General features: G+C 40.7%; 2 protein-coding genes across 2 annotated transcripts in view; one reads left to right on the top strand and one right to left on the bottom strand.

Moving 5' to 3' along the window:
* Nucleotides 1–3,975, bottom strand: part of RFTN2 (raftlin family member 2) — a gene marked incomplete at its 3' end in the record, with an annotated part of 67,352 nt that extends 63,377 nt beyond the window's left edge. Inside the window, exon 1 of the mRNA XM_080689097.1 lies at nt 3,834–3,975. Within this exon, the coding sequence (XP_080545223.1) occupies nt 3,834–3,972 (139 nt within the window). The 5' untranslated portion in view covers nt 3,973–3,975. The remainder of the gene's footprint in view (nt 1–3,833) is intronic.
* A 203-nt stretch (nt 3,976–4,178) lies between these two features.
* Nucleotides 4,179–21,042, top strand: MARS2 (methionyl-tRNA synthetase 2, mitochondrial; the record flags this gene model as incomplete). The annotated part of the gene is given in 3 exon segments (XM_080689355.1): nt 4,179–4,394; nt 19,128–19,187; nt 19,189–21,042. Coding segments are annotated over 3 exon segments (2,130 nt in total).
* Nucleotides 21,043–25,930: the final 4,888 nt, after the last annotated feature.

The raw sequence follows: 25,930 nt of genomic DNA, 5'->3' as shown, positions 1-25,930 counted from the left end.
AAATAAAAAATAGCCGAGCGTGGTGGCGCACGCTTGTAATCCCAGCATTCAGGAGGCTGAGACAGGAGGATCACAGGCTCACAGCCAGCCTCAGCTACTTACAGTTGAAGCCCTCTGCAACTCAGTGAGACCCTTTTCAAGATAAAGAATAAAAAAATAGGGCTGGTAGATGTAGAATGCCCCTGAGTTCCACCCCCAGTACCACAATAAATAAATAAATAAATAAATAAATAAATAAATAAATGGTTGGGAGATCTAGCACAGTGTCCATGAGTTCAATTCTCAGTGTTGAAGAAAAAAGAAGTTCCCTGCAGGATATGAGTTTAAAGGAGAAAAGACACTGAGTTTGCCCCCAACTTCAGAGACTTTTATCAAGTGCTTACTAATCCCCTTTCAATTTAGATCACCTTTTTTTTCTTTGATTCTTAAAACAACTCAATGATTTAAACACCATTGGAACCTACATTTTATTGATGAGGAAACTGATAGACAAAGCTTACAAACTTACAGTAAGTGAAAAAGCCTAGATTCAAGACCCAGTAACTACATGACTTGAGAGCCTCATATATGTAACCATTATGCTATTATTTTTCCTGTGGAGATGTAAATAATGATGGGAAGGAAAAAAAGAACAAATAAAAAGAAAGATTGAGGAAGGATGGAAGAAGGGATAGAGAGAAAGAGAGAGGGAGGGAGGGGAGGAGGAAGAGAGCGCAAGAGACAGACAGACACACACACACACACACACACACACACACACACACACACACCAAGAGGTGGAAAGAACAAGCAACACGAGAAGAGACTGACAGCAGAAGCTGTTTTGTTTCCTGGGTGGAGCTTTGAAGGTGAAGGTAGAGAGGAGAAAATGAGCTCATAGGTAATAAAGAAGAAAACTTTGAAGCATTCTACATTAAAATGAAAATTACATTTTTTTTCTCCTAGAGTATGTATACCACCATGAAAACTTTGTGTAACAGAATTTGCACCAGGCGTGGTGGCGCATGCTTGTAATCCCCGCTCTTGGGAAGCTGAGACAGTAGGATTGAGCAGGTTCGAAACCAGCCTCAGCTACTTAGTGAGGCTCTCAGCAACTTAGAGAGACCCTGTTTCCAAATAAAATATAAAATAGGTCTGGGAGTATAGCCTGGAGGTAGAAGGCCTCTGGGTTCCATCCCCAGTACCACCAAAAAAAAAAAAAAAGAAAAAAGAATTTGAAATGTTCTTATAAAATTGATTGGAGTGAGCTGGGCATGGTGGCGCACGCTTGTAATCCCCGCGCTTGGAAGGCGGAGACAGGAGGATCGCGCAGGTTCGTAGTCAGCCTTGCTGGCTTAAGAGACCCTGTTTCCAAATAAATAAAAAATATAAAATAGGTCTGGGAGTGTAGCCCGTAGTTGAAGGGCTTCTAGGAACCCCAGTACCACCAAAAAAAAAAAAAAAAAAAAAAAAAAGATTGGGGTGGAGGGAGGCAAAAGATGGAATTAAATGGAAAATAAATCAGTCATTTAAGATAATTATATTCTTCATAACACAGAGCACTGGAGATTTTAAAAGGGGTTCCTCCTGCCTCAATTGGCATTTTATTCTTGTTCCATGCCTCTGTTTGGAGGAAAGGAATGTAGAAACGGGCTCGCCATGAGCACACACAGCTGTCACCAGGCCATTTTGTTTCCTCAAAGGTTGCTCACTGCATGGTGGCCTCTGACAGGCAAGAGGTGCCACTATTCACTACTGGGACAGAACTGCCAGTGCCAAACACAACACTGGCATGTTTTAGCCCACCCCAGTTCACTACAGAATACCCTGGAGTGGCAGGCGGCACTCGGAGACTAGAAAAGAGAGGCAGAGAAACGGGTCTGGAAGGGGTTTGTGGAGCTGAGGGCCCTGGCTCCTGAAGCAAAGGCAGAGACCAACACGAACGAACAAACAAACAAACCCCACATATAAGCATACAGAAGGACCGGAGAGAAATGGGGTAGCAGGAGGCTGGGCGCCTACACAAATAGGAACCAGATGCCACTGTAAAGTCTATGTCTGCTATGTGCGTTGCCTCTCACACACCGTGCTCATACCTACACTTCACTGTGGAACACCTCATTACTCTCTCCACACACTCAGGGTGGAAGGGGAAATAACACTCCTTTCACAAATAAAAGGCTTCTGAGAATGGTGACATTCAAATGACTTCTGAATTAGCTATAGATCTTTTTGGCTCAAGGATGAATGCATTTATACAAATTTGAGATGTTGACATTGTTGGAAAGAAATGAATCAGAAAAACTTCAAGTTACTTAAAGCCCTGTGACCTGGGGTGGACTGTACAGCATGTTTTAAAGTACAAATCAAAATGGCTCTGGCCTAAATCTTATGAATAGACAAAGTTTCATAGTTAAGGAGAGAATGTGTTTTTGGCTTATGGGTTTATGGAAACTAGTCTGAATTGACAGGAAAAACCAATGGAGTGGACATAACACCGTACTGCAAATATATTCTCAAGTGAGGATTTTTGAAAAGGCACACAAAAATTTATACAATTTTTTGGTTACTTTCCTGATTATTACCATTATCTTAATTATTTTTAACTTTCATAATTAAAAAGAAAATTAAAAACTAACATTTTTTTTCTCTTGGTAGCCTTGGCTTTAGATAAAAAATAGTCATGTGGACCTGCTAAAAGTACATGTACAGATTTGTGTAAGTTCCGGAACAGGAGTTTGTTTGTTGGCCAGCTCAATTTTTGACAAAGAAAAATGGGTTGTTTTTGCTTCTTGCACAAAGATGCACTGTTTCCAGGCAGATAAAAAGAAAGAAAGAAAGAAAGAAAGAAAGAAAGAAAGAAAGAAAGAAGAAAGAAAGAAAAAGAAAAAGGAAAGGAAAAGGAAACAAACAGAATTTGTATAAATAAAAAATAAAATTAAGTCACTATTCAACACAATAGTTAGTACTTTCTGTTAACTGATAGAATATATGTCTTGTAAGAATTAAAAATATAACTTTATAATAAGAACTTAAAATCTATTATCTGTAAATCTTAGCAACTTGCTCTGAATTTCATTTTTAGTACCCCATAATTACATATGCAATTCTTTTTTAAAAGCTGTTTTGTCCATGCAGTGGTACAGTACTCAAAGTTTCCAAAAGAAGGCAGGCAAAGTATTTGTGAAGTGGAGCTGCTTAGGTCCCTTCCACGAAGCTGCCATCTGGGCTTGTTTATTTGTGTTTCCAACTTTCTGGAACAGAGAGTTTCTCTGTTAGGGGCAGAGCACTGAGCAAAGGAAGTGTCTTACAGAAGGCTCCCCTTTTTCTTATTTTTCACTGTATTTTTGAATTTTAGTTTGGTCAAAAATGTCAAATGAGTAGCACAGTTACAAAACTCAACATGGTTGGCAACCTCAGAATTATCTCAGCAAATAGTCTTTTACAATTTGATACAAGTAATAGTGCCTACCCGTTGTCTGGAGCCTTTCAAACCTTTTTCAAAACATAAGCTGTCATTAAGGCTGTAGCAACTTGGCCTGGAAATCAAACATTTTTTTTTCCATGAAAGATTCCACAAATAAATATTTGATTTAAAAAGAAAAGAAGTATTTCCAAGCAGTTTTCTTAAGTTTGTAAAGTACATATGAACTATGTTCCAAAAAAGAGAAGCAAAAAAAAAAAAAACCTCACAAAAATCGTTTCAAATATAATGAAGAAACAAAGCATCATTGTTAGATGGATTATACAATCTGATTATGAAAACAGTCTAAGAATTCACCAGTCAACATTTCAATTAAGTAGTAGTCTCTTATTTTTGAAACATTTAACAAATAAAATAGAAGCAAAAGTACCTTGTAAAGTAAAATCCAGCAAGACATATTCGTAGGCAAATTCCGTCTTTGTTTCCACTTGAGGTCTCTTCAGAGTAGAAAATATTTTTCCAGGGCTGCTATCATCAGGGTCTTCTAGCTTTCTAAGCCCGCACCCCATGGCAAAGTCTGCAAGGAATTAAATTGCAGGAAAGGGGAGGGAGAACAGCAAATTCTGTTGCTTAAGCTGCAAAAAGAGAGTTACAGACCTAACTGTTTTGATTTGAATTTCATCAAAATCATCGACACCCAAAATGAAAACGCTGGGGTCCAAATAAAAGAGCTGAAGACCTTTTCTATCCATTTTTCTGTAAAGTCACTGAGCCCATGATTAAGCTACAGCTCCGGGAGGCTGGGCTTGATCTACATGCAAGCTGCTACAACTTAGCAGAGAATTTCCATGCCACGTCAATTTACAGCCAGCCAGCCCCCTACCAGGGCTCTGTCGCTCAGGGCACCGACAATGCTTTGTCTATCCCAGTTGGCTGGATGATAAAAGAGGTGTCCAAAACGGAAATAAAAAGGCAAAAGTGCAACTTGGATGTAATTATCTACAAGTTAAAGGCATATTCAGGCAGTGACATACAATTCTTTTTCTGTTTTCTTTCTCCGCTATCTTGCACCCACCCTCCTTTCTCTCTGCTACTACCCAGAAAATGAGAGAGAGGGAGAGCGAGAGAGAGAGAGAGAGAGAGAGAGAGAGAGAGAGAGAGAGAGAGAGAGAGAGATTGATTCTTAACATGGTTGGAAAGAAAAATCATTTCCAGAAAGGAAGTGAGCTTTATGAAAAAACTGTTTCTGGAGACCAAAAGGAAAAAAGTAAAGAGAGAAAGAGAGCACTTCAGGGAGGACTTCTGAAGATTTCTTTCTCCACGGAGTTTCTTTTTGCTGGAAAAAAATCATATGCTGATTAAAACCACCAATCATAAAAGTTCACATTAAAATATTTTCATAAAAAGACTTTATTTAATTGCAAAGAGAAACAGTTATATGAGGAATTGGTTTTCCCAAGATTCTTAAGTAATTTTAAACACTGCTATTATAGTACTTATGATAATAATTATAATACAACACTTCTACAAGTTTCAAAGTATCCTTAATTAAAAAATGAAACTCTAACAACTTGCTTTATTCAGTTTTATAAATTCCATTTATTTGAGGTCAGGAAAAATGTATAATGGACAAGTTGTAATGAGACCCTATTCATTGCATTTAACCATGTACAGACCAGTTAGTATGGTACGCTCATCAAAACTATGAATACTGGAATCATATTGTCTGGGTTCAAATCCTGATTAAGACTACATATAGGATCTTGGGTAAGTTACTTGACCTCTTCAAGTTTCAATCTCCTTCCCTCTAAAATGGGGTTAATAACAGTATTTACTTCACAGGCTTGTTATGAAGGCTGAAGGAGATACTTTTTTTGGGGGGGGGATTCCTGGGAGCCCTTCTACCTCCGGGCTACACTCCCAGACCTATTTTTATTTATTTATTTGGAAACAGGGTCTCTTAAGCCAGCGAGGCTGGCTTCGAGCCTGCACAATCCTCCTTAACACCATGGCTAGAGAAGAGAACAAAGTACATTTATTAATGTGTGTACATTGGAAAACAGGTGGTAGTACTGGGAAGGAAGTGATTCTGCCATCACTCCCATTATTTACAAACTAAACCCTGATCATATTTGAGATTCCAGAGAATACCAGCGTTAAAAGATTTTTCAATTACTTTGAAGTGTGCTTAAAAACCCTCAAAAGGGGGGTAGGCGATTTACTTTGTAGACACTATCACCTTTTGCCTTTTCCTTCTGTCTTTATTTTTATTTTTTTTCTTTGTGGTACTGGGGATTGAACCCAGGAATGCTACTACTGAGCTACATCTTCAGCCTTTTTTATACTTTATTTTGAAATAGGTCTCACTATGTTGCTGAGGATTTCACTAAATTGCTAAGGTTGGCCTGGAATCTGCACTCCTTCTGTCTCAGCCTTCAGAGTCAGGGGTGTCACAGGCATGTACAATTATGCCTGGCAATATAAGTAATTATTAAACTTCTTGTTTTGGAGACATTAAAGACATCCAATCATTTGCCATAAAATTGTTATTTTAGGGTAAATGATTTAGCACACAATTTTTGTTATAGGATATGAATTTTTTTGGAGAGTACTGGGGATTGAACCCAGGGGCGTTCAACCTCCGAGCTATACCCCCAGCCCTATTTTTTATTCTTTATTTTGAAACAGGGTTCCACTAAGTTGCAGAGGGCCTCACTAAGTAGCTGAAGCTGGCGGCGAACCTGTGATTCTCCTGTTCAGCCTCCCAAGTACTAGAATTACAAGCATAACATGCGCCACCATGCCTGGATAATATGATATGAATTCTAACAAGAATTTGTACTGGGAAGTAAATGGAAGATTATTAAGTACCCATTATGTTTATAAAGTGTCTGCCACATTCTGAGCTAGTTACATAAAATGATGATAGTCTTCTTCTCTAAAGAAACTTACAGTTAAATGGGGGAAGACAGATTTAGGAACAGACAATTACAATAGTTTTGTAGCTGTTGAGATAGAAGTATACATAAGATGTCACTATGCCCAGGAAGAGGCCTTTACTCAGCTTAGAGGATGGTATCTGAACTGTTTTTAGGATGAGTCTATGTAAGAAAAATACAAAATGCAGAGCATGTGCCTGAGGGGGGGAAAACATGGACCAAGTCACAGAATCATAGAAATAGCATGGTGTGTCTAAGGACCATGAAGCAGCAGAGAAGTACTGGAACATAAAGTGTGAAAAAAGACCAAGCTGAAAGGAGGAGAGGGCTAAGCTGAAGTGGGCTTTTTGTGCCATATAAAGGGAATTTGGACTTTATTTTGTATGCAATAAAAGGGAGTCAAATTAAAAAAAAAATCAAATGAGTAGTTTGAAGAAGACAAGTAACATCAGTTTGCATTTTAGATATCTCCCTGGGGCTTCCTTGAGGAAGATGCTTTTAAATGGAGCTGAAATGAAGACAGACGTGTTAGGATGGTAATGCGGTTGTCCAGTGAATAGCGAATGACTCACCGAATGAATGGACATGGCACATTGTTAAAGAAATTTTTTTGTCATTAGTCAAAGAAACTATGGCTTCTTAAGTTCAGAACTGAGCAACTGCTTAGGCAGTTGTTTCTCCAAAATTCCAACAAAACAAAATTAAAAAAATGTTCATTTATCAGTAAAGCAGGCATCCTGTTATTTTAACAACTATAGTTGGTTCTCTGTATCTGCAGGTTCCACATCTGTAATCAACTAACTTTGGATAGAAAATATATAAATATATACAATCTGTACTGAACATAAACAGATTTTCTTCTTGTCATTATTCCCCTTGAAGTGCAATATAACAGCTATATACATAAAATTTACATATAACACCTAATATTAGGAATTACACATAATCTAGAGATGATTTAAAATATATACAGGATGAGCAGGGCATGGTGGTGCACGCTTGTAATCCCAGCATTCGGGAGGCTGAGACCGGAGGATTGTGGTTCGCGGACAGCCTCAGCTACTTAGTGAGAGGCCCTCTGCAACTCAGTGAGACCCGGTTTCAAAATAAAGAATAAAAAATAGGGCAGGGGCTGTAGTTCGGAGGTTGAATGCTCCTGGGTTCCATCCCCAGACCCGCAAAAAAAAAAATTATATATATATATATATAATTATATATATATATACACAGGATGAAGTACATAGGTTATGTGCATATATTATGCTATTTCATATAATGGGCATGCACATCCTTAGAGTTTGAAATTTGCCAAGGATCTTGAAAGCAATCCTCTGTGGATCCAAGGGGTGACTGTATAAGAGATTTCACTGCATTAATATAATTATTCACAAGTAACATTCTGGTTATTTTTAAGTTTTTTTGGTGAGGATTTTTGTAAAGATTATTACCCCCAGCCCAACACAGTTTCTGTTAGGGTTTTACTTTTATTTATTTTTGTGGTTGTTGAACCCAGAGGCATTCTATGTACGAGCTATACCCCCAGACAAATTTTATTTCTTATTTGGAAATAGGGTCTCGCTAGGTTGAGGAGAATCTCACTACTGCTTGAGGCTGTCTTTGAACTTGCGATCCTCCTGTTTCAGCCTCTCAAATACTGGGATTACAGGCCTGTGCCACCACTCCCAGCTTCAGTTAGGATTTTCCCTGCTGTGATCCAAAATACCTGATAACCACAACTTACTGGAAGGAAGACATATCTGATTGCAATTCTGGAGGTTTCAGTCCATGTTAGTCCTGATCATGTCTGCAGAGCTTCAGGTATGGTGGTGAGAAGCAGAGAGAGAGAGCAAGGGGAAGGGATGGGGGTTTGTATATTACTCAAGGCCACACCCCAGTGACCCACCTCCCTGGCCACATATTACCTGCCTATAATTGCACCCAATTACGCCCTATTATTCAATTATTTCATCTTTGAACTTTTTTTTTTTTGCATTTGCATTGCCAATACATGAACTTTTCTAGAGAACAAGAATATTCAAACCACAACACCCACTTTGGATTATTTCCTAAATACGTAGATTCTCCTTTGTAAACGGTCAAATAGCTTACATACAAGAATATCAGTTAGAAAGTAATAAGCAGAGCTAGGCATGGTGGCTCTGTCCTGTGCACACCCGTAATCCCAGTACTTAGGAGGCAGAGACAGAAAGATCTCAGGTTCAAAACCAACCTCAGCAATTTAGAGGGGCTCTGTTTCACAATAAAAAAATAAAAAGGGGTAGGTGTGTACTTCAGAGGTAGAATGCCCCTGGGATTCAATACCAGTTACAAAAAAGAAAAGAACAGGAAAAAATAGGAAAAACCAGAGAGTAAGCCAATAAGCAGAGAAAATGCATTCTAATGTCTAAAATTCACTTATATTACTTGAATAAACTTATGATTGGTCATAAAGCGATTTAGGGTATTAACATATATCTTAAGCTTTGGTTGGTGTTTACATGTCTTGCCCTATACTTCCTTAATACATACAACAATATATATATTGTGCTACTGGGCATGGAACCCAGGGGTTTTTCTACCTCTGGGCTATACTCCCAGTCCTGTCTCAGCCTCCCAAGCCCTGGGATTACAAGCGTGTGCCACCACACCCGGCCTATAGACATATATTTTTTTGGTACTGAGGATTGAACCTAAGGGTGCTCTATCACTGAGCTACACCCCCAGCCCTTTTTATTTTTAAACAGGGCTAAATTTTCCAGGCTGTCCTTAAATTTGAGATCCTCCTGTCTCAGCGCCTCCCCCCCCCCCAAGTACTGGGATTACAGGTATGTACCACCACACCAGATTTACTTGTATATTTTTCATCCAAAGATACTTTCATCCAAATATTTTTCTATCTCCATTTTGTCCTTAGTAATTTACATTTCCTCAACACTGTGTTCTTCCTTTTGGAATAAATACTCTGTTTTCTGGGTTTTAAGTTATTACTATTTATTTATTTTTGTGGTACTGGGGATTGACTCCAAGGCTTCATCTATGCTAGGCAAGCACTGTCACACCCAGCTACATTCCAACTTATACTTTAATTTTGTGTGTGTGGTACTGGGGCCCAGGGGCATTCTACCTCAGAGCTACACTCTCAGCCCTAATTTTTTTTTTTTTTTTGAAACAGTGTCTCACTGAGTTGCAAAGGGCGTTGCTAAGTAGCTGAGGTTGTCCGTGAACCTCGACCCTCTGATCTCAACCTCCCAAATGCTGTGATTACAAGCATGCGCCACCATGCCCGGCCTATACTTTAATTTTATTAAGAGAAATAGTCTTAGCTGAGTATGGTGGTATATTCCTGTAATCCCAGTACTTGAAAGGCTGAGACAGGAGGATCTCAGGTTTGAAAATGACCTTGCCAAGTTAGTGAGACCCTATTTCAAAAATAAAAAAAAAAAAAAAAGAAAAAAACCCCACTAGGTCTGGGGGTATAGCTCAGAGGTAGAACACTTCTGGTTTTCATCCCCCCACCATCAAAAACAAAAAACAACAACAAAAACCAAACCAAACAACAACAAAACAACAAAAGAGAGAGAGTGAGAAAGAGACAAGGTCTTACTTTTTCCCTGGCTGGCCTTAAACGCCTGTGCTCAAACCATCTCCTGCCTCAGTGTCTCAAGCAGCTGGACTTTGTTCCGAAGTAGCTGCTGGTTTTTTTTGTATGTTTCCCTTAGTTTTTAAAAATTAATAAAAATTAATGAACGTTACTTTAAAAAAAGTGTTTATATTTGTACCAAAACTGAGCAGAAAGTATAGTATACTTTCTTATAAAAGTAAGTATAAAAGAAAGTAATTCTCTTATAGCCCCTTTTTCCACATATCCACAGCTTCTCTCAATATCCACATCAGTACCACAGTGGTAAGTGTTTCAACTGATGAGCCAATGTTGACACATTGCTATCAACAATGTTCATAGTTGACATTAGGGTTCACTCTTGATTGTTCATTCTGTAGGTTTTGACATATGTATAATTACATATACCTACCATTACAGTATACACAAGTTTCACTGTCTAAAAATCCTCCTGGTCCACCTCTCTGTCCCATTCTTCTTGTTTAACTCTGATTCATCTGGCAGTTGCAGCACAAAGGGTAAAATATAAATCTAAGTCAATTCTCTTCCACTCTGAAATGCAACTGTCACAAATATAATTGTTTCCATAGAGAATCATTTTACCAGTCAAGTTTCCCTGGCTTGTAATTAGGTAGTTAGGTTAAACTTTTAGAATAAATATCCTCCAACACTGGTCACTTTTTCTGTATTGGATTATATTTGTATGCGGCCAGTGATAGATTTCAGAAGTAGTTTTCAGTTCCGTATTGTAAATGGAATTTCACCAAGTGCAGGCTAAATATGATGGATTATTAAATCTTATCTCTCTAGCTAGAAACAATAGAGTAGTCTTATCATTCTTGTCTATGTTCTAGTATGGTATCACTTAGTCCTTGATTAATAAATGAGGCTTATGAAAATGTTCTCCATAATTGGTAGCATAGTGTTGTGAGAGTTACTAGGCAAGGTTTTTGTTGTTGTTTTTCAGTACTGGGGATGGAACCAGGGGCATCCAACCTCTGAGCTATACCCTCAGCCCTATTTTTTTTTTTTGGTGGTACTTGGGATGGTACCCTTCTACCTCTGGGCTATACTCTCCCAGACCTATTTTATATTTTTATTTGGAAACAGGGTCTCTTAAGCCAGTGAGGGGCTTCGAACCTGCGCTATCCTCCTGTCTCAGCTGAGGCTGTCCGCTTATGGCTTTGTAATTTTTCAGTTCAACAATAACAACATTTTTCTTTTCATTTTCTTATTTGTTGCTGAGAAACCCAGAGCCTTGTACATGCTAAGCAGGTATTCTAACACCAAGCTTCATCCTCAGCCCAATAACTTTACCTTTTTTTTTTTTTTTTTTTTTTGGTGGTACTGAGGTTCCTGGAAGCCCTTCTACCTCCGGGCTACACTCCCAGACCTATTTTATATTTTTATTTAGAAACAGTGTTTCCTAAGCCAGCGCCCGCGGCTGGCTTTTAACCTGCGCGATCCTCCTGTCTCCGCCTCCCAAGCGCGGGGATTGCAAGCGTGCGCCACCACGCCTGGCTATAACTTTACCTTTTTAGAACAAAATTATTGATTGTTCTTAACTGTTTATTCTATTTTTTTTTTTTTTTTTGTGTGTGTGTGTATGTAATACTGGGGATGGAACCCAAGGGCATTCTACCTCTGAGCCATACCCTCAGCCCTATGTTATCTTTTATTTTGAGGCAGGGTCTCACTAAGTTGCAGAGGACCTCACTAAATAGCTGAGGCTGGCCATAGACCTGCGATCCTCCTGTCTCAGCCTCCCAAATGCTGGGATTACAAGTGTGCACCACCACACCCGGCTTTTATTCTTGTAGATCATTAGTTTCAAACTGGGTATGGCAGCACTCTCTGGTTCTAAAGCAGTGAGAGTGTTGGTGAAGAGGGGGCTTTGAGCAGGCAGGGCTCTGGGTTTCTCTCTACCCTTTCTCCAAACAGAACAACTTATTTTTTTTTTTATCAGTTTCAAACATTGGTAATGATGAAAAAAATTCTCAAAAAATGGCACCATTTACATTATAAGTAAGTTACATGTTTTCTAGGAATAAATCTATTGAAATATTAAGCCAGACTAGTATTTCCAAAATTATAAAACTTTACTAAACAGCAGTAAAGGAGCTTAGATGGAAAGATATTAATGGTTATTTTTGGAACATTTAATATTGTAAATATGTCAGTCTTTCCCAGCCATTGGGTCTGTCATTGAGCTATAGATTTAATGAAGTGCCTACCTAAATTCCATCAAGTCTTTTGTATGAAATTTGTCAAGTTGATTTTAATATTCTATGTAGAAGATAAAAGGGCCAAGAGTGAAATTTTTCCTGAAGGAAATTAAGGAAGAGAAATTATTTCTTTGTATATGAAGATTTAGCAAAAAGCTATAGTAATTAAAACTGTTTTTTAATAAGGCACAAATTAGCTAATGCAGCAGAACAGAGAACCTAGAAACAAACTTGTGTATGGAAATTTACCATATAACAAAGATGGCTTGGCAGATCCATGAAGAAAGAAATGGACCGGGGACAACTAGTTAGTCATATAGGAAAAATATTGGATCCCCTTCTATTTCTTTCTCCCTCCTCCTCCTCCTCCTCCTCCTCCTCCTCCTCCTCCTCCTCCTCCTCCTCTTCCTCCTCCTCCTTCTCTCTCTCCCTCCCTCCTTCCCTCCCTCCCTCCCCTTTTGGTGGTACTGGGGATGGAAACCTTCTACCTCTGGGCTACACTCCCAGACCTATTTTACATTTTATTTGGAAACAGGGTCTCTTAAACCAGCAAGGCTGGCTTCGAACCTGTGTGATCCTCCTGTCTCTGCCTTCCAAGCGTGAGGATTTCAAGCATGTGCCACCATGTCCAGCTCTTTTTTTTTTTTTTTTTTTTTTTGCTGGTCTGGAGATGGAACCCAGGGGCATTCAATCTCTGAGCTACACCTCCTGCCCTATTTTTTAAATTTATTTTGAAAGAGGGTCTCACTGAGTTGCAGAGGGCCTCACCAAGTAGCTGAGACTGTCCACGAACTGTGATCCTCTAGTCTCAGTCTCCTGAATACTGGGATTACAAGAGTGTGCTACCATGCTCAGCTCCTTTCTCTTATTATATACAAAAATGTCAATTCTAGGTCTGGGGGAGTAGCTCAGTGGTAGAGTGGTTATCTAGCATGGGCAAGGCTCTAGGTCAATTCCCAGGAAAAAAAGGACAATTCTACATAAAAATTTTAAATTGCAAAACAAAACACTTTATACTTTTAAATGAAAATATGTATATCTATTCTAAACTCAGAATACAAGTGTTTTTAAGAAAAAATGATAAGCATAAGTAGTAATAAATTCTATTATAGCCAGGTGTGGTGGCACATGCTTGTAATCCCAGTCGGGAGGCTGAGATAGGAGGATTGTGTTTCGAGGACAGCCTCAGCTACTTAGAGAGGCCGTTTGCAACTCAGTGTACCTTATTTCAAAATAAAGAATAAAATAAAATAGGCTGGGAGTGTAGCTTGGATGTATTATGCCCTTGGGTTTCATCCTTAGTACCGCAAAACAAAAAAAAAACAAAAAAAACCATTCTATTATATTAAAACTAAGAACTATTTATGAAGATTCTTTTTTTAAAAATTTTTTTGGTGGTACTGGGGTTCCTGGAAACCCTTCTGCCTCTGGGCTACACTCCCAGACCTATTTTTATACTTTTTAAAATTTGGAAACAGGGTCTCTTAAGCCAGCACGGTTGGCTTCGAGCCTGCACCATCTTCCTGTCTCCGCCTCCCAAGCGCGGGGATTACAAGAGTGCGCCGCCACGCCCGGCTTTATGAAGACTCTTTTTTTTTTTTTTTTTGGTGGTACAGGGGTTCCTGGAAGCCCTTCTACCTCCGGGCTACACTCCCAGACCTATTTTTACATTTTTATTTGGAAACAGGGTCTCCTAAGCCAGCGTGCGCGGCTGGCTTTGAACCTGCGCGATCCTCCTGTCTCTGCCCCCCAAGCGCGGGGATTACAAACGTGCGCCACCACGCCCGGCTATGAAGACTCTTTAAAGTAGAAAGATGAAGCTGGGTTTGGTGGTGCATGCTTGTAATTCTAGTAGTTGGGAGGCTGAGACAGGAGGATTGCAGGTTTGAGGACACCCTCAGCAAGTAGCAAGACTCTCATCAGCCTATGAGACCCTGGGCTCAGTTCCTGGTAGCATATAAATGAGTAAGTAAATAAAGTGGAAAGATGAGATATAAATTGGAAGTTGATATTTGCAAAATATCAGCCAATAAAGAAACTGTATTAAAAATATAAGAAGATGAATCAAGCATGGTGGTGCATGCTTGTAATTCTAGTACTTGGGAGGCTGAGACAGGAGGATTGCAGGTTCTTGGCTAGCCTCGGCTACTTAGTGAGCCCCTCTTCAACTTAGTGAGACTGTGTTTTAAAATAAAGAACAAAAGCTGGGTGTGGTGGCACACACTTGTAATCCCAGTGCTTGAAAGGCTGAAATAGGAGGATCACACAGGTTCGAAGCCAGCCTCACCTACTGAGTGAGGCTCTCAGCAACTTAGTGAGACCCTGTTTCCAAATAAAGTATAAAATAGGTCTGGGAGTATAGCCCGGAGGTAGAAAGCCCCTGGGTTCCACCCCCAGTTCCACCAAAAAATTAAAAAAAAAAAAAGGAAGAATAAAAAATAGGGCTGGGGGTGTAGCTCAGAGGTAGAATGCTCCTGGGTTCCACCCGAGCACTGGAAAAAAAAAAAAAAAACCCCAAACCAAGAAGAGCTGGGTGTGGTGGCACATGCCTATAACCCCAATACCTGGGAGGCTGAAACAGGAGAACTGCAGGGGGAAATAGAGCCAGTTCTGGGCACATGTATGTTTGTATCACTTTGAACCTCACTATGATGTATAATAAAAGAACTCTTGGAGACAGACAAGTCAATAGAAAAACAGACATAGTATATATAACTTTTTCTAGAACTTCTAGGCCATTTAAAAATAATATATTTGTACGAAATATAAGTAGGCATGTCAGAGCAAAGAAACATATATGGATTATTAATAGATAAGGAGATGCTCAACCTCCTATTTATTTATTTATTTATTTATGTATTTATTTATTTATTTTTCTTTTGGCGGTACTGGAAGTGGAACCCAGAGGCTTTCTACCTCCGGGCTATACTCCAAGACCTTTTTTTAATACTTTATTTGGAAACAGGGTCTCACTAAGTTGCTGAGAGCCTCACTAAGTAGCTGAGGCTGGCTTCGAACCTGTGCGATCCTCCTGTCTCAGCCTCCCAAGCGCTGGGATTACAAGCATGTGCCACCACACCTGGCTAACCTCCCTTATATTTAAAGAAGTTTAAATCAAGACCACAGTGAGACAACATTTTAAGACATGGTAGTAAAGCATACAAAAATATAAAATTTACCATTTTAGGCATTTTAGGGTTTACAATTCAGTGGCATTTAGAACATGCATAATGTTGTATAATGACACCACTATCTAGTTGTAGATAAAAGAAGAAACTCCAAGAAGAAACCCCATATCCACTGAGCATTCAGTCTCTCCATTCCGATTTTCTTCCACTCTATTGCAACCACTTCCCTTCGTCATTCAGTCTCTACACATTTGCCTCTTCTGGATATTTCATGTAACAGTCATATAATACAAGGACTTTTGTGTCTATTTATCTTATTTAACATATTTTTATTATTTTATGAATCCTTTATTGGTATGCTGTAATTTTTTTTTTTTTTTTTTTTTTTTTTGGTGGTACTGGGGGGTGGAACCCAGAGGCTTTCTACTTCCGGGCTATTCTCCCAGACCTTTTTTATATTTTATTTGGAAACAGGGTCTCGCTAAGTTGCTGAAAGCCTCACTAAGTAGCTGAGGCTGGCTTTGAACCCATGCGATCCTCCTGTCTCAGCCTCCCAAGCACGGGGATTACAAGCGTGCGCCACCACGCCCGGCTCGGTATGCTGTAATTGTACTTAACATATTTTTAAAAAGATTTGGCTAGGCATGGTGGTGCATACTTGTGATCCCAGTACTTGGGAGACTGAAACAGGAGGATCGAAGGTTGGTGGTCAGCCTCAGCTACTTACTGAGGCCCTCCGTAACTGAGTGAGATGCTTTCTAAGTAAAAAGAAAAAAATAGTGTTGGGGGTATGCTCAGAGATAGAATGGCCTTGGGTTTCATTACCAGTACCTCAAAAATAAAAAAAATAAAAAGATTTATACGTATGTTTACATGTATCAGTACTTAATTATGGTTGAATAATATTCCACTGTATGGATAACCATCTTTGTTAGCCCACTTATCAGATGATGAACATCTAAGCTGCTTCCACTTTTTGGCTATTGTGAACACTGGGGAAATAACATGTTATACACATTTGACTGGCGGGAGTGAGGAAGACTGGAAATATCAAGTATTGGAGAGATCTTTTCCAGGAAATGTTGCTGATGGGTATGAACATTTATTTTACCATGTTGGAAGACAACCTGTAAAATTGGATATTCACATCCTCTGTGAGACCATAATTTCAATCCCAGGCATGTATTTAAGAGAAACTTTAGCACATAGGTACCAGGAAACATAAACAAGAAAGCTAATAGCATACTCTTTTTCTTCTTTTCTTTTCTTTTTTTTACATGCAGTACTGGGGATTGAACTCAGGGACAGTCTACCATTGAGCTACACCCCAGACTTATTTTATTTTTTATTTTGAAACAAGGGTCTAAGTTGTGGAAGGCCTCCCTAAATTGCTGAGGCTGGCTATAAACCTGCAATCCTCCTGTCTCTGTCTACCACATACAGGTATTAAAAGCATGTGCCAACAAGTGGGTTTAGCAGTAATGTTTCTAAGAGCAAGAAACTTGAATCATTTGTATGTATCAATAGCCACTTCTTTTAAGGAATTCTGTTCTACATGGAAGGAAAGAAATGGAGCCATTGTGGGGGCTGAGAATTTATTTTTTAAGATGAGAGAAAAATATCAGTCATGCTTATAAGCTGAAGCATTGACTCAATGTTTCAATGGAAACACAATTTGAAAGAATTGCTGGAGAAGTTGACTTGTCAGTCAGGTTTGTCTTCTAGTTCTGGAGGGTGCTGTATATACAGTCTGGTTTTAAGGTTTACCATCCTTTTCCTGTGCCCTTCTAAAAGTGTTGGATCAAATAAAGCAGAGTAACTGAATACTCAATAGATACTGTTTTACCTTTTGTACCTCCTACAGAGAGTTCAACAATCTGCATTCCATATCCCCAGAAATCAGATACAAGTTACCATATGTCTCCATTCACACATTATACGCCAAATTGAATGAACCCTGGTTACATCCAACATGGATAAATTTTAGTAACAACATGTTGAGTAAAAAAGTGAAAGACTACATGTAGTTTTATCTTTTTTAGAATGTTTAAATATAAGCAAAATCAAATGATATGTTACTGAAATGTACTGTATGTGTGATAACTTGAATGCACAAATACAAAATTCAGGACAGTACTTTGAGAAAGATAAGAGCACAAGAAAACCAGCATATATATCCAAATCATACTAATTTTTTAGTTCAGTGGTTCTCAAATTTTAATGAGCATCAAATCACCTGGAAAGCTTCATTAAAACCTAGATAAAGCCAGGTGTGGTGGTGCACGCTTGTAATCCCCATGCTTGGGAGGCTGAGACAGGAGGATAGCACAGGTTTGAAGCCAGCCTCAGCTACTTAGTGAGGCTCTCAGCAACTTAGAGAGACCCTGTTTCCAAATAAAATATAAAATAGGTCTGGGAGTGTAGCCTGGAGGTAGAAAGCCTCTAGGTTCCACCCCCAGCACCCCCCCCCCACAAAACCAAACAAAAAACCTAGATAAGTGGGGCTTGGTGGTGCATGTCTGTAATCCCAGTACTTGGGAGGCTGAGACAGGAGGATCACAGGTTGGAGGACAGCCTCAGCCAGTGGTGAGATTCCCAGCAACCCAAGGAGACCCTGTTTCAAAAAAAAAAAATAAATAAAATAAAAATAAAATCAGGCTGAGGGTGTAGCTCAGAGGTAGAATGCCCCTGGGTTCAATCTCCAGCACTGCAAAAACAAAATAAAACAAACAAAAAACTCCTAGATAATAGGGCCTAAAAATATAACGTTCCAGGTGTTGCTGGGATGGCTATTTCGGAGAAATACTATTGAGAACCACTTCTAGTACTTAGGTTGGGTTTTGGTTTCACAGGTGTTCCATTCCATTTTAGCATTAAACATACACACACGTATATGTACACATATATTATTTAAACATATGTTATTTATTTATTTGTGGTGCAGAGGATGGAACCCAGGGGGTTTCTACCTCCGGGCTACACTACCAGACCTATTTTATATTTTATTTGGAAATAGGGTATCACTTATTTGCTGAGAGCCTCACTAAACAGAGGAGGCTGGCTTCGAACCTGCACAATCCTCCCGTCTCAGCCTCCCAAGCGCAGGAATTACAAGTCTCCCAAGCGCTGGGATTGCAAGCGTGCGCCACCACGCCCGGCAAATATATATTATTTAATCCTATTTAAACGGGGGGGGGGGGCTACTTACAGACCGAAGAAAAAGGTGGATTAGGAACTAGAATTTAACAATAATCCAATTCTGTGCTCTTCCCAAAAGCTAGAGATTTGTAAGCAAAAGCCAAATTGGTAAACACTTATAGAAGAACTTCTAGACCATTTTAAAGGAAAATTATTTACTACTTTTGAGAAATGTTTAAAAATTAATTCCTCCTTATGTGCACAGCACTAACACTGCATTCACCTCACTGGATCTCAGTAGCCTTTGGAAAGGACTTGGCAGATCGTAAATATACCTCTTGCTGATTCAGCAAATGCTGTGTTTAGACAAAAAAAATTTCTTACTTTTTCAGTTCTTTAGTGCCCCCTTCCAGATTCAGATTAAATTTATATGACATTTCAGCTATCAACTAGGGTATATGTAGAGGCCATACTCCGTGTCTAACAATGTTAGCCTAGAAAGAAAACCAGATCCATAAATGTAAAATCACTGAAAGCGAGACAATCAAGACGTTACAGCGGTAGACTGGCCTTGCACCACCTCCCCTAACCCGGCAGCGAACCGCGCCCTCCGCGGCTGCCCCGGAGCCCAGCGAGCGCGGTCTGCGAGCCGGCGGGAGGGAGGGAGGGACGTAGGGGGGTGGGCGGGGGGCGGGCGCCCGCGCACTCTATTGGCTCTCCGGCCGGAAGAGGCGGTGCGGCCCGTCTGCGCATGCGCCAACCACACGTGCTTCCGGGACGCCGCCTCCAGGGCTTCGGGCCGGCGCGCGCTATGCTGCGAGTAACTGTCGGGAGGCTGGTAGGACGCACCGGGGCTGGCAGGGTCTGGGTCTGTCTCCTGCAGGGCGCTGGCCACCGCCACTGCAGTTCCGGCTCTCTGAATCCCCGCAACGATGCTCGCGCCTGTTTCACCACACCCATTTTCTATGTGAACGCGGCACCGCACATCGGGCACCTGTACTCGGTGCTCCTAGCGGACGCCCTGTGCCGCTACCGTCGACTCCGAGTTCCGGGCACCGCCACCACGCGATTCTCCACCGGTACCGATGAGCATGGCCTGAAGATTCAGCAGGCTGCGGCCACTGCAGGCCTGGCCCCAATCGAGCTGTGCGATCGAGTCTCTGCTCAGTTCCAGCAGCTTTTCCAGGAGGCTGCTATCTCCTACACTGACTTCATCCGCACCACGGAGGCCCGGCACCGGCTGGCTGTGCAGCACTTCTGGGGGGTGCTGAACGCCCGGGGTCTGCTCTACAAAGGGCATTATGAAGGTTGGTATTGCGCCTCCGATGAGTGCTTCCTGCCTGAAGCCAAGGTCAGCCGGCAGCCGGGCCCTTCCGGAGAGTTGTGCCCTATATCTCTTGAGAGCGGGCATCCTGTCTCTTGGACCAAGGAAGAAAACTACATCTTCAGGCTTTCCCAGTTTCGGGAGCCACTCCAGCGATGGCTGCGAAGCAACCCTCAGGCTATCATCCCAGAGCCATTCTATCAAGTAGTCCTGCAGTGGCTGGAGGAGGAGCTGCCGGATCTATCCGTTTCTCGCAAGAGTAACCACTTGCATTGGGGCATTCCGGTTCCCGGGGACGATTCTCAGACCATTTATGTATGGCTGGACGCCTTGGTCAACTACCTCACCATAATTGGCTACCCAAATGATGAGTTCAAATCTTGGTGGCCGGCCACATCTCATGTCATAGGTAAGGACATTCTCAAATTTCATGCAATCTACTGGCCTGCTCTTCTTTTAGGGGCTGGATTGAGCCCACCAAGTCGCATCTATGTCCACTCCCACTGGACCGTGTGTGGCCAAAAGATGTCAAAGAGCCTGGGCAACGTGGTGGATCCCAGAACCTGCCTTGATCGATATACTGTGGATGGCTTTCGGTATTTTCTTCTTCGGCAGGGTGTTCCCAGCTGGGATTGTGACTACTACGATGAAAAGGTGGTCAAGTTGCTGGACTCTGAGTTGGCAGATGCCTTGGGGGGTCTTCTGAACCGATGCACTGCTAAGAGAATAAATCCTTCTGGCATCTACCCAGCCTTCTGCACTACCTGCTTCCCCAGGGAGCCAGGATTGGTGGGGCCCTTAGTTCGTGCTCAGGCAGAAGATTATGCTCTTGTGAGTGCCGTGACTACTTTGCCCAAGCAGGTATCAGGCTACTACGATAACTTTCAGATATATAAAGCCCTGGAGGCAGTGTCCAGCTGTGTCCGGCAAACTAATGGTTTTGTCCAAAGGCATGCACCATGGAAATTGAACTGGGAGAGCCCGGTTGATGGTCCCTGGTTGGGTACTGTGCTTCATGTGGCCCTGGAATGTTTGCGAGTCTTTGCAACTTTGCTTCAGCCGGTTACCCCGAACCTAGCTGACAAGCTGCTGTCCAGGCTGGGGGTCTCTGCCACAGAGAGGGGCCTAGAAGAGCTCTGCTTTTTGCCTCGATTCTATGGACATACATGTCCTTTTGAAGGGAGGAGGCTGGGACCTGAAACTGGACTTTTATTTCCAAGACTGGACCGGTCCAGGGTGAGGCTGGTTAAAGCTCACAGGACATAGATAAACTCAATTCTTAATGGCTTGTGGTAAAACAGCAAATGTGTTATTTTATTTTTTTAATTTTCAGGAACGTTATACTGTGTTTTCTAAAGTTGTATCAGATGAACACATAATCTATGTGCCTCTGAAAAGAGGTTGGAGCTTTTTGGGTGACTCTTGACTCTCGTTTTCTCTTACCCATTAACCACTGTATTTTGTGTACCAGTGTGTTTAAGATGACTCCAGGAGAAAGATGATATTATTCTTTCCCATTATACCTCTTCCCAAACCACAGTTATTTTATTTCCCAAACTACCTGGCTTCTGCTTCTCAGGCTAATTAGCATAGTGAATCCTTTTATTGAGAGTAGAGGTTGGAGGTCTCCAACCTCAGCTTTTATAGGTTAGCTCTTTCTTATACATATTGGATCTCCTGTCAAAAAGTAGATTCGTTTATTAAACCTTTAAAAACTAGTGTGCTAGATAGGATTTTTGCCCATGTTCATTCCCATTCTTTACATTCTTATAACTAGAAGCCCCTATATTTTTGTTAATAAAACTCCAATAGTTGTGTTTTGTAATATATTTCAACCAGTAGATGGCTCTGAGCTCAAACATTTGATTACATACGATTGAGGTTTCAGAATTTTTATGTTAGTTTTATGATTTCTAATTTTGCGTATCTTTAAATTTTATTGCTTTCCTTGATATTTTTAAAGCTTTTTTTTTGGGGGGGGGTTGTTGTTGTTGTTGGTACTGGGGAGAGTAAACCCAGACCTCTTGCATGGTAGGGAAGCACTCTACCATTGAGCCACATCCCCAGCCCTTGCTTTTCCTAAGGGACAACTATTTGCAACCACTGTTGTTTTAACAAAAAACAAAAATATCAGAATTCTAATAGTTAAGACTACTGAAAAATGACACTTATTAATTGGCTAATAAATATGACAGGTTGTTTATATGATAAACTATAAAGCTCTTGTACTTGGTATGTTAATTTTAAACTTAACAAATTACAGGTGTCTAAGCAGTCTGTAAATACTTCAAAAGGGTAATATTCTTTTTGTTTCTTACAGTCTTAATTTGCTATCATATACCTCATGATTTCTTTTGGTCAATCAGGATAATATAATGTAGAAATCATGTAATGTTATAAATGTTAACACATTTACTCTCAAGTAATTTTTGTTGATTGTTTTATTCTTATTAAAATTTATAAGTACCTTATTCAGATTTGTTTTGTTGAATTTGTTGAAGGTGATGGTGAAGGGAGGAAATGATCAATGCTCCAAGAATCTCAAACTGGATTTAGGGAATCTCTACAAGGCTCCATAAGAAAACATCATAGAGAAGATGTTAAGGTCTCAATTTATAAAGTAACTACAACATAGAGTAAGCCAGTGTCACATCTCATAGGTGACTGGACAGCTAGGCCAAAGTTTATAGAGAAAACTTGCCTTGGAATGTCCATTTTAGGTATGGTAGCAAGCAGAAAGAGTTTACTAAAAAAATACTCTGTATAAGTACCGCGTGCTAACCGATCGCGCCACTGGAGCACTTAAAAAATACTCTGCCAGTAGTCTTCCCAGATTTAGTCTAGGTGCCACCATTCAGCTCCAGTGTCTATTAATCATCAAGGAGAGGGACTCCTGGTTGCTTGGAAACATTGCTATGAAAAGAATGCTTGAAGACATTCTAAAGCTGGACCATTTCCAGAAATGTTTCTTTGGACTCCCTGTGTATTATTATTGTGGCCTTTTCATCTGATGCATTTCAATTACCTGTTGGAATTACTAACGCAGACTTCTGGGGGACAGAATGAAATGAAGTATCTCCTAGGGCTGGGAGATGGCATGTGTTTACATGAAGAAGGAAAACACTTGGAAAACCAGTGAGATGATAACCTCTGCCTTTGAAGTGCCCTCACCTGTTACTCCTGCCATGCACTGAGACACTATCTTCCATTTGAATGATCTTTCTTATGGACTAATACTGGTCAATACACTGAAGCTTGGCTTGCTGGAAGGTGTTTATGGAGTTCTGTTTGTGCAGACTGTCATTTCTACAGGCACTTAACTAGCTAGTAGGATATTTGTGATCACTATAGGCACAAGAAAATAGAACCAGAAAAGAGAGGGCATAATTATTAAAGAATCACTTTTTTTGTGTGTGGTACTGGGGATGGAACCCAGGGGCAGTCTATCTCCAAGCTATACCCCCAGCCTATTTTTCTTTATTTTGAAACAGGGTCTCACTGGTTGCAAAGGGCCTTCCTAAGTAGCTGAGGCTGTCCACAGACTGTGATCCTCCTGCCTCCTAATGCTGGGATTGCAAGCATGTGCCACCATGCCTGGCTTGGAATGTGTTAACTTTGATCTCACTTGTGATGATATGGAAGGGTAACCATTCAGATTCTCTGTAGGAGACTTATTAGGTAAAGGAAATATTCTTGGGTACTCAGTTGTATTTGATTTGATTCAGCAGTTTAAGAATTGCAAGTGGAAAGATGACATTTGAAACTGGAGGGCATGCCCTTCAAAAGGAGCTATTCCAACCACTTCTGGGAGAAGAACCCTCCATTACAGAATCATTAGTACCTTATTTGGCAATTTGTGGATCCCTTTACCATATGGCATTTTTTCCCAACTGTTACTCGTGTGGTTTTTGTTCATTTTGGTGTATTCCTGGAGGCAGAGTTACAGGAGGTGATAGAGCACTGACTAGATCATGTGTTCATGGACTGTCACATTAGGACAGTAGTAAGATATCTGCTCAGAGCCTGGGTGTGGTGGCATAATTGTGAAATCCCAGTACAGGCGGTGCAGGTTTAAGGACAGTTTCAGTAATTTAGCCAGACCCTGTTTCAATATAAAAAATAGAAGGGCTGGGGGTATAGCTCAGAGGTAGAATACACCTGTGCTCCATTCCCAGTACCACCAAGAAAAAGATATCGGCTCAATAGCCTATAATCTTTTCTATGTAAGAAATAGTGCTCAAAGCCAGGCATGGTGGCGCATGCTTGTAATCCCAGCATTTTGGAGGCTAAGACAAGAGGATCAAGGTTCTTGGACAGCCTCAGCTACTTAGGTCATAAAATAAAGAATAGAAAATAGGGCTAGGGGGTGTAGCTTGGAGGTAGAATGCCCCTGGGTTCCATCCCTAGTACTGAAAAAAAAAAAAAAAGTAGTGGTCAGTGTATATATTAAGTGGCACTACTGTATATGGGAGGTCTATTCCATAAGCAAGCTTATAGATTGTGTATGTTATGAGTTAAAAAAAATTGGCTGTAGGAGAAGCAATAAGTAGATTAAATGATATAATGCTTAAGCTATAAAGAAAAACACTATTATGTCATTTACAGGAAAATGGATGGAACTGGAGAACATTATGCTAAGTGAGATTAGTCACAAAAAATATGAAATCAGATGCTCTCCCTAATATGCAAAAGCTAGGGAGAATATGGATCATAGGAGGAACTCTAGACAAAGAGGTACTATAGATGAGCAAATAAGGTGACCTGAGGGGATGGGAGGGGGAAGATGGAAATTCTCTAATGTTCATGATGTACATTAACAAACATATCACTAAGCCAAACATGAGAAGGAGGGAGGGGGAGGGAATGGGACAGGAATTGGATCTGAGAAGTTCTGAAACTGCAGTGAAGCCAGTAGTTGCAGGTTGTAGTCCTCCAACAAGGATGAGTAATAATCATGAAGTAGCAGCAGTTGACAGTACCAAGGTTCCTCCTTAGGCATTATGTTAGGGCTGGTTTCCTGGTTCTCTGACTGTTCTACCAAGTATATTGGCAGTCTAGTCTTGCACTGGTATAACCTTGAGTTAAGGGAGAGGCTAGGCCTCCTGGCTAAGACTTGGTTCACAAAGTTGCTATATGATAATCTGTAATAGGCAATTTCTCATTATATGTAGTTCCATCAGATACAGAAAAATTGATTGATGAAGTCTGGGGTGCTGTAAACCTTTGTGGTTTCTTGTTTTTTGCTAGAGTGAATACCAGTAGACCTAGAAGAGTGTGAACCCATATGTCTATTTTGTGTGTGTGTGTGTGTGTGTGTGTGTGTGTGTGTGTGTATGTGTGTGTGTGCGCGCGCGCGCGCGTGCTACTGGATAATGAATCCAGGGGTATCCTACTTCAGAGCTATACCTCCAGCCCTATTTTATTTTATTTTATTTTATTTTTTTGTGGTACCGGAAATGGAACCCAGAGACATTGTACCTCCAAGCTACACACCCAGCCCTATGTTTTAGTCTTTTTAATATTTGAAACAGGGTCTCACTGAGTTATGAAGGGCCTTGCTAAGTAGCTGAGGTTGTCTGCGAACCGCAATCCTCTAGTCTTAGCCTCCTGAATGCTGGGATTACAAGCAAGCGGCACCATGCCCGGCCCTATTTTATTTTATTTTATTTTATTTTATTTTATTTTATTTTATTTCACTTAATTGCTAAAGCTGATCTAGAACCTGCAATCCTCCTGTCTCAGCCTCCCAAGCACTGGAATTACAAGCGTGTGCCACCACGTCTGGCTCCTATTTTATTTTTTAAACAGGGTCTTAGTAAGTTGCAGAGGACTTCAGTAAATTGCTGAGGCTAGCTTTGAACCTGTGATCCTCCTGTCAGCCTCCCAAGTACTGTGATTACAAGCATGCACCACTATGCCCAGCTCCCCCCCACCCCTTCTACTGAGGATTGAACCCAAGTACACTCTGCCACTGAGCTACATCCCCAGCCATTCTTACTTTTTGAGACAGGGTCTCGCAAAATTTCCCAGGTTGGCCCCAAACCTGTGATCCTCCTGTCTTAGCCTCCTGAATTGCTGTGAGTGGCACAGTGCCTGGCTTCATGTCTGTTTTGAAGCAAAGGTTAACTACAAAAGGTGAAAGAGTTTGGGGAGA

The sequence above is a fragment of the Muscardinus avellanarius genome (assembly GCF_963383645.1).
Source record: "Muscardinus avellanarius genome assembly, chromosome: 2".
Classification (NCBI taxonomy): domain Eukaryota; kingdom Metazoa; phylum Chordata; class Mammalia; order Rodentia; family Gliridae; genus Muscardinus; species Muscardinus avellanarius.
This window is presented reverse-complemented; position numbering and strand designations above follow the sequence as displayed.